Here is a 13,121-nt window from a genome sequence, read left to right as displayed (position 1 = left end):
TAGGAGCAGTATCATAGTAGTTATATTCTTGTACATAGTGGGCAGTATTATACTAGTTATATTCTTGTACATAGAAGGTAGTATTATAGTAGTTATATTCTTGTACATGGGGGGCAGTAGTATAGTAGTTATATTCTTGTACACAGGGGGCAGTATTATAGTAGTTATATTCTGGTACATAGGGACAGTATTATAGTAGTTATATTCTTGTACATAGGGGGCAGTATTATAGTAGTTATATTCTTGTACATAGGGGGAGTATAATAGTAATTATATTCTTGTATATAGGGGGCAGTATTATAGTAGTTATATTCTTGTACATGGGAGCAGTATTATAGTAGTTATATTCTTGTACATAGGGGGCAGTATTAAAGTAGTTATATTCTGTTACATAGGGAGCAGTATTATAGTAGTTATATTCTTGTACATAGGGGGCAGTATTATAGTAGTTATATTCTGGTACATAGGGGGGCAGTATTATAGTAGTTATATTCTTGTACATATGGGACAGTATTATAGTGGTTATATTCCTGTACATAGGAGCAGCATTATAAAAGTAACACACATAAAAGTTCTCGCACATAAGGGGTACAAGCTACTTAGACAAAGAAGAAACAAAAAGACACTAGAGGACATACCAAAAGATTGCCAGGGATCTATGCCAGAGGAGGTGGCAGCTGATCCTCCCCAGGGGTCTTGGTGGTTGCTTGATGCTGTTGCTGACCCTGCTGTCCAAGACTCTGACTTCTGGGGGGCAGGGGCCCCTGAAGGCAAAGCATCCATAAGTTCCAACAATGAAGTCTGTGGTTGCTGCTGGAATTAACCAAATTATGAGTTATAAAAACTAATGACATATATGTTGTTCATATTGAAACATCTGCAAAGCTACTCACTACATCTTTTAAAGCAAGAGAACATGTTTTGTAAAGGTGTTAACAGGTAATTATATATTGATAAAAGTTACATGAAGGTTATTGAAGCCCTTTGGAGACAATGTCTATGTAGCTGCGTGCTGATCCATTAACAAATCCTTTGATTTTATGCAGAAGAGAGACCATAATATGATGTGGGACTGTTGATCCCATTGCTAATCTTACCCCTTTCTTTTTTGGGAATTTGATAGTATCCTTCCTGCTTTCCTCAAGTGCCATCTGAAGTCGTAAGTCGTCTCCTCGCCGAATGCGCTCCTCCTGCATATATATATATATATATATATGATACAATCTAAACAAATGTCTCCTGGTTCATTCCACTGCACATTGCCATGTTCAAGTAGACCCTTCCCAACCCATCCCTCGGCGGCAGGTAGGGGGTATCTGACCCTATGGAACAATTCCTTCCCATACTTCCTGTTTGTTCATATTATCAGAGCCTATAGAGCGGGAGAGCCCAAATTCACACAACCCATAGCATAGGAGGGTGGGGCCAATTCAAGCTAGACCCAGCCCATTTTAAGAGGTCTTAGGGGCATGCTTTTACATGCAGTGCAACTTTCATGTAATGCTGCACCCATGCTCACCTGTTCAGCCACCTCTCTGCTCATGGCAAGAGCTAGTTGTAATTGTAGCTCCTCCTCTCCGCTTGTCTGGGGTCGGGCTTGTTCTAACTCCGAAGAGACTCGGGGAGAGGTAGCTGTGGAACCAAAAAAGAAAAAGAATAAGACTGCATAATATTCAACTTAAGGAAAATACACTTTTTGTAAAAAAAAAAAATCAAGCACTTAGAAGAAGTTCTCATTTTGCTGCAAAACTTGTCATAGAGTTACATCAGGCAGATATGAAAGCAGTGAATGTGTGAGGGCACAGAAGGCGACCGGGCTCAGGACCGCCTCGATAGACCACCCGTATAGAGAATCATCTGATCGTCTGACAAGTACGAGTAGGTCCAACTGTTTTGTTGTCCGCCATTCACAGACAGGGGGCGCCATCGTTACACCCCTGTGTCTGTTGGAACCATTTCCAGGCGCTTGGCTGAAGGACATTTGATCCCCATTACATGTACGGCCTCTGACCCCCACTGTCACCTCCGTTTACAGTGTATCGTGAACCACAAAACTGGATGCTACGGAGGGGAACCGGCTTGTCTTCAGTGATGAATTCAGGTTTACTTTTGGCGCTGACAACGGCCATGCTGCAATTTAGTTTAGGTTTTGTCCATTTCAAGGGCGGACAGAACTTGGATGTTAAGAACGTCCGTGTGACTAAGCCCTTATTCTGTGTATGTAATGGTGCACAGTACCACTTCTCATGTTTGGTAGGCTGGTAGCAATTTGCAGTGCATTACGCTTGTTTAAAAGGGGTTGTCCAGGAATGGGACATCCTTCCTAGTCCAGTTGTGTCAGAATCTCCACTTCTTGCCCCTTCCAAAGTCGGTGACATCATTGCAGGGGGCTAGCTGTTCGGCTGGCTTGGTTATTGTAGTAAGCCAAACAGCTAGCCCCCTGCAATGACCTCACCGAAAATGGAAGGTCCATACCATATGACCAAGTGTCAAATTGGGCAAGAAGTGGAGGGTCGCTTTTAGTCTGTGTCTTCATCAGCATACACTATATTCATCATGGCACAATAACTGCAGTATTATGTGGGGTAAATATCACTGCATGACTACCTAGATATGTCATTCAGGGATCTGGGAAAGTTAATCTCTTTGTGAGTTGTAATGGAAGCCATATTGTTTTTTACCCAGCTTTCCTAGAAACTGATAAAACAAAAAAAAAAACAATGGAATAGAAATGTTATCACAAAAGGACATAGTTTAGAAGGAAATGTAGAAGGATTACGTAGACCCCTCCTCTCTGTCATGAACATCTAGTCTCCAAACCGTGGGAAGTTCAGTCCTGATACATGGCCACGCAGTACAGACTATATTGTGCAAGCGCAGGCAGACACACAGCTGTCCAGCCTGGCATCGGAGCGTGCCAAGCATCACTCAAGGAATCCCAGAATATACTGGCACATAAACCCCAGCATGGTACAGCTCAGAGATCCGGGAAATACTGCAGAGCCCTACAGACAGGAAGCGAGGGCAGAGTTATGGGACCAACGGGGTCACAAGGCCTCATTCCCGGAATTCCTGTGACAAGGACATAGAGAGCTGGGACAGAACTGACCGTACAGAAAGAGAGCTGCCTGCGTGAGAGATGACGTACTGTGCCGCAATCTGCCAATTAGCACCAAATAACATCGGGGACAGATAACGAGGACAGTCCCACAGTGGGCGAACGTCAGGCACATGCCCTGCCAGGCCAAACACCCTAGCTATGCCCCGCTGCAAGCAATGCCCAATGTACCCCCAACCTCCTTACTCTTCTGCTGCCTATACACCTTCAACAACTGCCGGAGGATCGATAGGTCAGCTTGGCCGAATGTCTGTGTGCTTATGGTTGTGCCAAAACTGCAAGTTATCCCCTATGCACCGAATAGGCAATAACTTGTTGACAGGTGGGGGTCTCACTGCTGAGATCCCCACCAATCTTGAGAACAGGGGTCCCGTGTCTCCAATCCTCCGTACTGTGAGGTTATCGTACGCCCACAGTGAGGAGGAGACTGAATAGAGTGTTAGTTACACAAGCACACTAATGCTCCATTTACTTGTCAATGGGGCGGCGGAGATACCCAAGCAGCACCCACTCATCAGTCAGCACCCCATATGTACAGTGACATTACTGCAGGGGAGAAGAGACCCCCACAGTGACAGTCAGAGTGAGACACTGGAGCCCTGTCCTGAAGGTCGGTGGGGATCTCAGTGGTGGTCATTCCCTATCCTTTAATAATTAGTAATCTTGGTACAACCCCTTAAACCTCATACAGACAATTCAGACAACAACTTATTTCCTGAGGAACAAAAGGATCAGGCTTTGAAATTCACTATCCCCGATCCTTCTTTCCCCTGACATTATCGGTTGGGGAAAGTTGAGCCGTTCCCATAAACATCAGAGAGTTGTCCAGTCCTACCATTATCGGTGGGTTCAGACAACCAAACTCTAATGTATATGGAGACCTTTCTGTTCTCCTTTTTTCTTTTTCCTCTCATTTTAATGTGAACTCGGACAATGGAATTCACCATTCACATCTCCAATGATCCCTATGACCACTGTTGGGTGACAGCCTCTGTTGGAGCTATAATGGCAGCCATACTGGTTGTCACCGAATTTTCCCCCAAAAATCCCATCATGCACCACTTAAGCTGCAGTCTCGGGGCAACCATATTTGACAAGTAGCTGCAGATTCAGGATACGATTCAGCAGAAGGAGTTAGAAAAATCCACAATATTTATCTAAGTCCCGAATAATGCAGGTGAACAATGGTAGAATAACACACAAACAATTAGTTTTTACCGTACACTTTCCTAACTCTAGCTCCAGCTATCTAAATCCTAGGATTAAGGCTATTGTATATGTAATACGAAACATCAACAACAAAAAAACAGGAAAATAGCAAAAGATACCGTACACAGGTCAGTCCTGTTGTACCAGAATACAGAGGTGTAACATAGCTCACAGGCCAACACTACACTGCGGTATACTGTTGCTATATCCCTTGAACCGATTCATGAATCTGGTTGAAAACGCACAAACCTTGCACAATATCCACTTTCCTTAAATGTTAGCCCTGACTCTTATAGCCTGCTTTCTAATGAACTGTGTCTCTTGATCTGGTGGGCACACCTAGCATCTGGGTTGAGGCCAGCCTCACTTACGGTTGTGTTGCACAGGAGTCACCACTACCACCAACCTCTGAGCTTGTGTTGGGTCAAGAGAGAAACTCTACTGTGGTTTTCTCTGTTCAGTCTCCTTGCTTTATCAGTCATCTCTGGTTCTGCAACACATGGTCTCTTATGCTGGCTCCTTTACCTTCTGTTTTGTGCCTTCAACTTTGCCCAATGCAGCTCCTTTTCGGACATAAGACACATCAAGTCTTCCTGTGCAGTGCACACTGTGCTTTCCAAATGGCCAGCCTGCAGGTTATTACGCCTCCCATTACAAGGATCCAGCAGCACCTCCTGCTACCTACCAGTCATCAGGCACTCTCTTGATGGTGCATCAGAAATTGTGCTTCATATTTGCAGAGCCTCAGCCAATCAGAAGATGTCCTCTAGGCACGCTCTGTTTTGCTATGCTGAAATTTGGCATGTGACATTATGGCGCAAAGTTTGGCACATCTCCCATTTATTAAGATAGCAACTTTTTAACCCCTTTAGGTAAGCCCCTTACACAGACAGATTTACCCTTTCTAGTACCCCTATGCATCGGCAGCACAGTGGGGGTCTCATTGGGTCTTTCCAATGCAAGTGATATGATGGCTCAGGGTGATATCTGATCATCAGTAAAAATCCACCTGTTGCCGGGCAGTTCAGGCCACCCCCGCCCCACGTTGAAGGCCACCACAGGCCGGTTTTCCCCGCTCGCCTTCAGCACATGAGAAATTACTTCCAAATTCTGCTAATCACTAAAGCAGGATTCCCAGCACACCATCTGTCTATTCTCTGTGCCAGAGCTGCAGCCACTGGGCCAGCGGGGAGATGGCATATGTGGGCACCTGTCAGGCAATCAGCTTTACTCAAAGCCTGAGAGGTTAGGGTTGTATTTAGGATTTCTTCACATATTTCCAGCCGTATGTGTGTAGAGGCACGGATTTACCCTCCAACATGGTGAACATATCAGGTATGTGTTCTTAAAGGGGAAATCCACATAAAACCATCTTCTATAAGGGCACAGTGATAACATGTGAACAAAAAATTTAGACCACTTTTTTTGTAATTTGCCGGTGTCTGAAATGAGGGACCGTAAGAGATAAAAATCACTGCAACCTGCCAGAAGATGGTTTGATACTGAGAATACTGTGGATTTCCCCTTCAAAAACCAAATGTTTTATGAATCATTTCCCTTCATGCAAAAAAGATCTGATAACATGGAATCTGGTGACAGATCATCCAGCATTACATACACTGAATGGCCACTTTATTAGAGACCCCCATCTATTAGCGTTTTGGCCTTCAGAACGGCAGCAATTCATTGTGGTGTCCTTCCACAGGTATCAGAGGACCCGGGGTGCACCAAGAAAACCTTCCCCACACCATTACTACACCTCCTCCAGCCTGACAGGAAGGGGTCATCTATTCATGCTGCTTGCAGCAAATTCTGACGTTCCATCAGCACAGGGCAAGAGAGATCTGCATCCATCTGACCAGGAGATGGTTTTCTGCTGCTCACTGATACAAGTTTTCTGCTCTTTTGCCCGCTGGAGTCTTGTCTTTTTGTTTCTCCTAGACACAATGGCGCTGGAACTGGTCGTCTGCTGTTATAGCCCATCCGTGGTAAGGAATGGTAAGTTGTGTAATCGGACACATTAGTTGCAGCACCAGTGATGTGCTCAGCTGCTCTCGACTGTGCGGCACCTGTTGGTCAGAACGATTCCTGACATCCTCTGCTGACCCCTTTTAGTGATGAGTTGTTTCCATCCACAGGATCCCCTTTCTCTGGATGTTTCTCCTCAATTATGTAATTCTCTGTATACTTCTCACACCGTTACATGAGAAAACCCCACATGGTTGTCAGTGACATCCCGGCCCCGGCTAGTCTAGTACTGATGACCGGGCCTTGTTGGAAGTCGCTCCGATCACTGGACTTTCCCATCTAATGTGGATTCACAATGAAACTGATCCAAGGAAAACTGGTTACCTGATTTTATGCTGCACTCTGGGGTCACATCTGTGATACATCACCTAACAGCCACTATCCGCTCTGCCGCACTTCTCCTCCACAGCTCCGGCACTTGTGTGTAATGTTTAGCCAGCGCTTCCAAAAATTCCGCCTCCAGGAAGCACTGGCTGTGATTGGTTCTTGAGTGCCGCGGCTCAGCCATTCACTGCTGCGCTCGATGAACCAATCACAGACAGCAGAGTAGAAGTGAAGCGGAGCAGACAGCGCCTGTTAGGTAATGTATTGATGTTAGGGCTTATATTTCAAGCCCCCCAGAAAATACCGGCAAAATAGCACTACAAAGCTGCACAACTTTGTAGCACCATATCACTGTTGCCCATGTGAAAGAGGCCTTACGGGAAAACCCCCTAAATATCTGTGTAGCAGGATTATACTTGGCATCACAAGCCCCGTAGTACCCCATAACTGCCTTTCCACATATAAACTGGTGGGCAAGTCTATAAAGTAGGACGACAAATTGTAACTTAGTAATTGACAATCATATTACTGTAGATGGGGGAAGGGTAACCCTTAAACTTCTTAAAGGGATATTTCCATCTCAGCCATCACAGGATATGCCTCTGGGATGTGCGCCTACCTTTAGTTCTGCCCCCGCTACATTGGGACTTGGTTGGGATTTACAGAAACAGCCAAGCAGGCTTCCCTATGCTGTTTCCATCTGTGTAAGGCCGTTCTCACACGACCGGATTTGAATTGTGGATTCTGCAATCGCAGTCTGCCCTAGTATTGGAAGACATGTTGTTTTGACTTTTCCCTCACACGCGGATACGAATTGCGTAAGGAAAACCGCAGCATATTCTATTTTACTGCTTAATCCGCGACTCTATGGTCTTGGAAATACATAATTACATTGCATATGGGCTGCGAGTACCTGCGTCATCGCTAAGCGACGGCGCGGGAAATACAAAAACTGTACTGCACATGTACTGCTATTTTTCCTCAAAAACGCCATGTTTTAATAGTGTCTCTGGGTGGCTTTGCTGTATTAAAAAATATATATACTGCGGTAAAAAAAAGAGTGCTGTGGCCAGATGTCACATGTAGGTCAATGGGGAATTAGGAAACGCTACTCTGCATATTTTTGGTGGTGCTTTTTTCCACTTGCCGTGTTTTTTGGGTCAGTAGCTGTTCTATTTGCAGGCTGAAGATTTGCTGTTTCTTCCTCACATTTTTGCAAAGGTTTTTCTACAATGCATGAAAGATGTTAGAAAATACGCATGTTAAGAGTGCCCGAATTAGGGGAAAAAAGACACCTGGAAAAATGCTTGTAAATCCAAAACACACGTTCCAGTTAAAAACTGACGTCTAAAACGTATGTGAAGGAAAGCGAAGGCAAAATCGCTGCCGCAACAGGATACCGGCGGCCATTCTGTATTGGCAAAATCCGCACCTCAATTCTATGGATTTGACCAGATTTTGAATTGCTTGTATTTCAAGGGTAGAATGCAGCAACCTCAATCTGCAGCATAAAGAGCTCCGCTGCGGATTTAGAAATATCCCCAGCATGTGAAAATGGCTTATAATAGAAACGCTGCGTAAATTCTGCAGCGATTCTACCAGTCAACATTGTGCAGCATTTAGGGCGCCCTAAGGCTGGGTTCACACGGGGCAGATTTGCCGTGGAAATTCCATCCGGAATTTCGCCGCGGCAAATCCGCTTGCGGCCGCTAATCCCGGGATTAGCCAGCCATGTGGACGAGATTTCTCAGAAATCTCGTCCACACGGGATGGCAAATCCGCCGCGCCAAAGCCGGCACTGCGGCTCGGATTAGCCGTCCGCAGCATGCTCATTCTTTTTCTTCCTCCGCTGCGGCCGCGCTCTCCTCTATGGGAGCACCGGCCGCAGTGGAAGAGCGAGCGGGTTTTGAAGCAGTGCTTTTACCGGAGGAAATCTCGCATTTTTTCACTGCGGCCAAACCGCGAGATTTCCGACGCAATTCCGCTGTGTGTGAACCCAGGCTAAGACTTCCTTTACATGAGCGTAGGGCTTTTGTGGAGTAAACGATGCTCTTTTGTATGCACAACGGCGTATTTCACTGTTTGTGCCCACAAATCATGTTCATTTGCACGCAGCAAACAAAGATTTCAACCGATTGAAATAGCTAATTAGTCTAATGAGTTTCAGATGTGTTCCTTTTTCAGCGGAATTATGCAGTGGATCATATATAAAACCTTGCGTATTGCACACATTTGTGCCCCCAGCATTGACTTCTATGGTGTCCTTTGGTGCGCAAATAAGCAAAAAAATAGAGTTTGCTGCACTTTTTTTGTGCAAACCGAAATATGCAGGAAAAATCTAGACATTTGAATGAAGCTGCTGAAATCAATGGGTTCTATTCTCCGTGTATTGAGGGAGTAAATTTTATGCACGCAAATACGTCGGTGTGAATCTAGCCTAAGGCTGCCTTTCCACAGGCGTAGCGATATCCTACGGCAGATCTCCGCCGCAGGAGCCGATGCCGGGGAGCAGGGGAGAGCTGACGGCTGTCCGAGCTGAGCCTATACGACAGAAAGGCTCACCGCAGAGAACTGCAGTAAATATTGGCGTGCCGCGATTTAGATCCCGCGAGCGGAGAATCGCTATGATTCTTCGCTCGTGGACGCCGGCCCTGCGCTTTCCATAGCAATGCTATGGGAAGCTTCAGACAGCGTGATTCGTTGGCGAACCATCGCCCGTGGACAGGAGCCCTAAAGGTTCTCTTACAAGGAGCAACGAAATCATTAGAATAAACATATGGTGAAAGGAGTTGTTCGCTTTCAAATGATGTCCGTTTACACGCGCAGATAAGAATTCCTATTTTTTTGTACAGCTTGTTCAGTCCATCACTGGTCTATCTGGGGAGTCCGGAAATGCCCTGGAGTTTTAATCATTCATTCTTGCTGTAAATGCTGGGGATTTTTCACAGCAAATTTTGCTGCAGAAATTCTGCAGCCATTTACGTCCTTTGTGACTATATCCTAAGAACTTCCTGGTCATTGTAGTTCCTCTGCCTTTTCTGCACACAACCTTGATGCTATAGGAGGCTCAGAGGAGAAGCAGCATCTGTACAGAGGCCACAGGCAGGAATGTACATCTGATTATGCATCTATAGGAGACGTATTGGAGCATAGTCAGCCGAGAACGTATCAAGAACACCGGCCTCCCCATATTGGACTCCACATCCCCCAATAGTAACTCCTGAGTTCCTACTGCTTTGACATCGTCTATAGCGGAGCAGATAATTTGGTGGTGGGGATAATCCAGATGTGTAATCTGTAGGGTTTGCATTTTATTACTACAGGGAAGAAGAGGATGATGGAGTCCCCACTGGGTACGTCTAGCTATGGACGTCACCATATAGGAGAACGCTTAGTTCATCTCTATGTAGGAAATGTCCAACAGACACAAGTGTTACCATCCCAGACTATGTATTCCTAGATCAGTGATGTCCTACAGCACAGAATATTACTGAAATGTAACAAAAATGTATCGTTTACAAACAACAGCCAGTAATGGATACAAGAGCACAACACTGAACACATAGTAAACACATAACACATCGCTGCCTTGTCATGCCATGCAAAGCTCTAGATGCCCAACCAGAAGGGGAGTAGAATTCCTTTAATCCGGCATTACCTGGATCTGAAAGCTTCTGGATGATATCAATGATATTGGTTCTCTCCACTCAGTCTTCTGCTCTTGGCCTAAGGGCTTTTTTCATGTGGGCATATGCGAGTTTTGCCCGAGATTCTCAGGTGCAACTCCCATCAGACAGCCCAGGGATAGGGTGTCCATACGCTGTCCGATACCCCTAGGCTGTGGACATTGCATATCTGATTCTGCTCTGTGATAATGGACCATGTCAATAGCCTAATTGTCACAATTTGCATATTACAGTGCACAGGCAGCATATAGTGCAGATTTATGTCCATAGCAGAAGATTCCACCCTTAGATGCCCTCAATAGGCAATAAATAGTAATGAGAGAGTATTTGATAAGTTTGGTTTGACTGGTTTACCAAATTACAGAAAAAAGTTTAGTTCACTCTAAGGCCGGCTGCACACAGCCAGATTTGCACTGCGGAATCTGGAGCGGTCGTACGCCTCCAGATGCCGCAGCAGATACCGCCCATAGCATGCTGTGGAAGAGCGTTTTTTTCTGCACACGAGTGGAAATCAATTGCGATTTTCCGCTGGCAGAGGAAAAATCACAGCATGCTCTATTTTTGTGTGGGCTCTGCACGGACAGCTTTCATTATACTCGATGGAGGCCGTCTGACCTGTGTCCCCTCCGCAATGACATTGTGAAAAAGGTCACGGGTGCCCAGGTCATCACCTACAAATGGCGCAGGAAAAGAATGGGTTTAAGAATGTAAAAAACTGTACTGCGCAGGTCTGACGTCGAGCCGTGCGGACCATCCGTGGTACAGGGAAAGAAAGAAATAAGAAGCAGGTATGTGCGGACACCGGCCGGGCACAGTGTTGGATTTCGCAGCGGGATTCTGCATCCGGAATCCGACCTGTTTAGCCGGCCTAAATTAGTCTGACCCAAACCAGAACTTCTCCAATCCCCCTAAGGGGTCAGGCACACCGGCGTTATTACACGCATTTATTCGTGCGTAAAAACGTTGGCACTGTACACGTAAAAAAAAAAACGCGTAACCACGTCCATTACCCCCATTCTATCTTTTGTAGGTGCAATTTTTTTTTACGTGCAAACGTTTTTACGCGCAAATAAACGTGTGTAAAAACACCCGTGTGACTGAGCCCTAAGTGTTTATTCCCAGGAGCATATATCGGCCACCGTTTTCACTGCCAGCCGATAGACACTACCATCTGAGCTGTCTTCCCCTTTCCCTTCCCCTCACCGGCTCGCTCCCTCTCTCCTCCCCTGGCTGTTCGCAATGGGAGGGGGCGGAGCTTATCTCTGCCCCCGTCACCCCCCCTCCCATTGCAAACAGTCAAAGGGGAGGAGAGAGTCAGAGAGCCGGCGAGGGGGAGGAAAAGGGGAAGACAGCTCAGATGGTAGCGTATATCGTCCGGCTGTGAAAACGGTGGCCAATATACACTAGAGTAAATAAGCCCTAAAACTGTTGTGTATCACTGTTGAAGAGCCATATAAGAACTTATAACACTCTCAGCTCACCTCGGACTTATCTCGGTACTTTTAAGGCAGAGTTAACAAAGAAGAACTGTTTGCAAGGCATTATGGGCTCCCTGAGGTCATGTGATCCTTCCTCTTTCTGCCATTTAGTGACAAACCGCCCGAGGTTTGAGTTCGCACAAACCGAACTTTTAGCAAAGTTTGATCTGAAACAGGAATCAACTGTTTTTGGTTCGCTCAACACCGGCCGTAAATCCAGCAGAATCTCCACCTCACCCACAGTACAAGCTGTGTGGGGAGCATTGTAAATCCACATGGGGCGGAACAATTGTGTGTGGAATCCACAACGTGCGTAAAATACGCTGCGGGTTCTAAATACGCAGAATGGCAACTTATGCTGCAGATTCTGACAACCAAACCCTCAAGGAAATCCGTGGCACAATCTGTAGGTGCAGAAGGGCTTTTCTGCACAGGCCTCAGCGCAACATATTGGCACACATATTGGCGTATTTTATTGTACTTTTCGCGCTCGCAGTGCATTTTCATTTGTGCGTGGAGTGTTCAGATGTGCTCCTTTTTTTCACAGAATTGTGTAGCGTATTGCGCTCACATTTGCGCACCTCCCACAGACTCTTGGTGCGCAAATGCGCACAAAGGTAAAGCAGTTCATTTTTTTCTGCGTGCAAAAAAGGAACTGTAAATGAACCAATTGATATCAAATTTTGCGCACAAATAAGCCCATGTGAAGGAGTCCTTAGGGTCCGTATTGGACCTGCTGATTTCTCGTTTGAATGCGCGAATGATGTCAGAGTTTGCTCGGGCAGCCTGTTCATTCAGGCGGGTACATCGTTGGCTCGTTCAGCCACTGAATGAGCCAATGACGATTTTCATGCCTGCATAAAACGAACAGCGAACGGAAAGCGATCGATTTATCGTTTATCGTCTGATCGTTGCTGCATTTACACTGGACGATCATCCTTCATTTTCGCTCATCTCAACGATAATCGTTCCGTGTAAAAGGGCCTTTACACTTCTGTGTCACTTTACGCTGATGCTAACCTAAAATGCACTAATATGAGGTCACTCATAGGAGTCTTCTGCTTCCAGCCCTCCAGATGATCAGATAGTTATGTGCTACAAATATGATTGACTTCTCTGGATTGCCGGATTAAAGGAATTTTACATTCAATGTGGTTTTTCTGGGCTTTCATTTCTTTTTGCGATTCCCGGGAAGGCTGCATACACAGGGCGGTGACGTGGAGCCGTGGCGGCCACAATAGGAGCCAGCTCAGCCAGTCTTGGTACAATCAGCTGTTT

General features: G+C 45.8%; 1 protein-coding gene across 8 annotated transcripts in view; it reads right to left on the bottom strand.

Moving 5' to 3' along the window:
* EPN2 (epsin 2) overlaps positions 1–13,121 on the bottom strand; it is a 68,286-nt gene that overhangs the window by 20,820 nt on the left and 34,345 nt on the right. For 6 of the 8 annotated variants that reach the window (XM_066576596.1, XM_066576595.1, XM_066576602.1 and 3 more), the window contains exons 3-5: positions 1,520–1,632; positions 1,098–1,190; positions 639–813 (exon numbers count right to left, since the gene is read on the bottom strand). In XM_066576596.1, coding sequence (XP_066432693.1) covers positions 639–813; positions 1,098–1,190; positions 1,520–1,632 — 381 coding nt within the window. The remainder of the gene's footprint in view (positions 1–638; positions 814–1,097; positions 1,191–1,519; positions 1,633–13,121) is intronic. The other 2 variants (XM_066576599.1, XM_066576601.1) reach the window with 1 other exon arrangement.

Source organism: Eleutherodactylus coqui, chromosome 8, assembly GCF_035609145.1.
Source record: "Eleutherodactylus coqui strain aEleCoq1 chromosome 8, aEleCoq1.hap1, whole genome shotgun sequence".
Lineage (NCBI taxonomy): Eukaryota > Metazoa > Chordata > Amphibia > Anura > Eleutherodactylidae > Eleutherodactylus > Eleutherodactylus coqui.
Note: the sequence above shows the minus strand (reverse complement) of the source record. Positions and strands in the feature narration are given on the sequence as shown.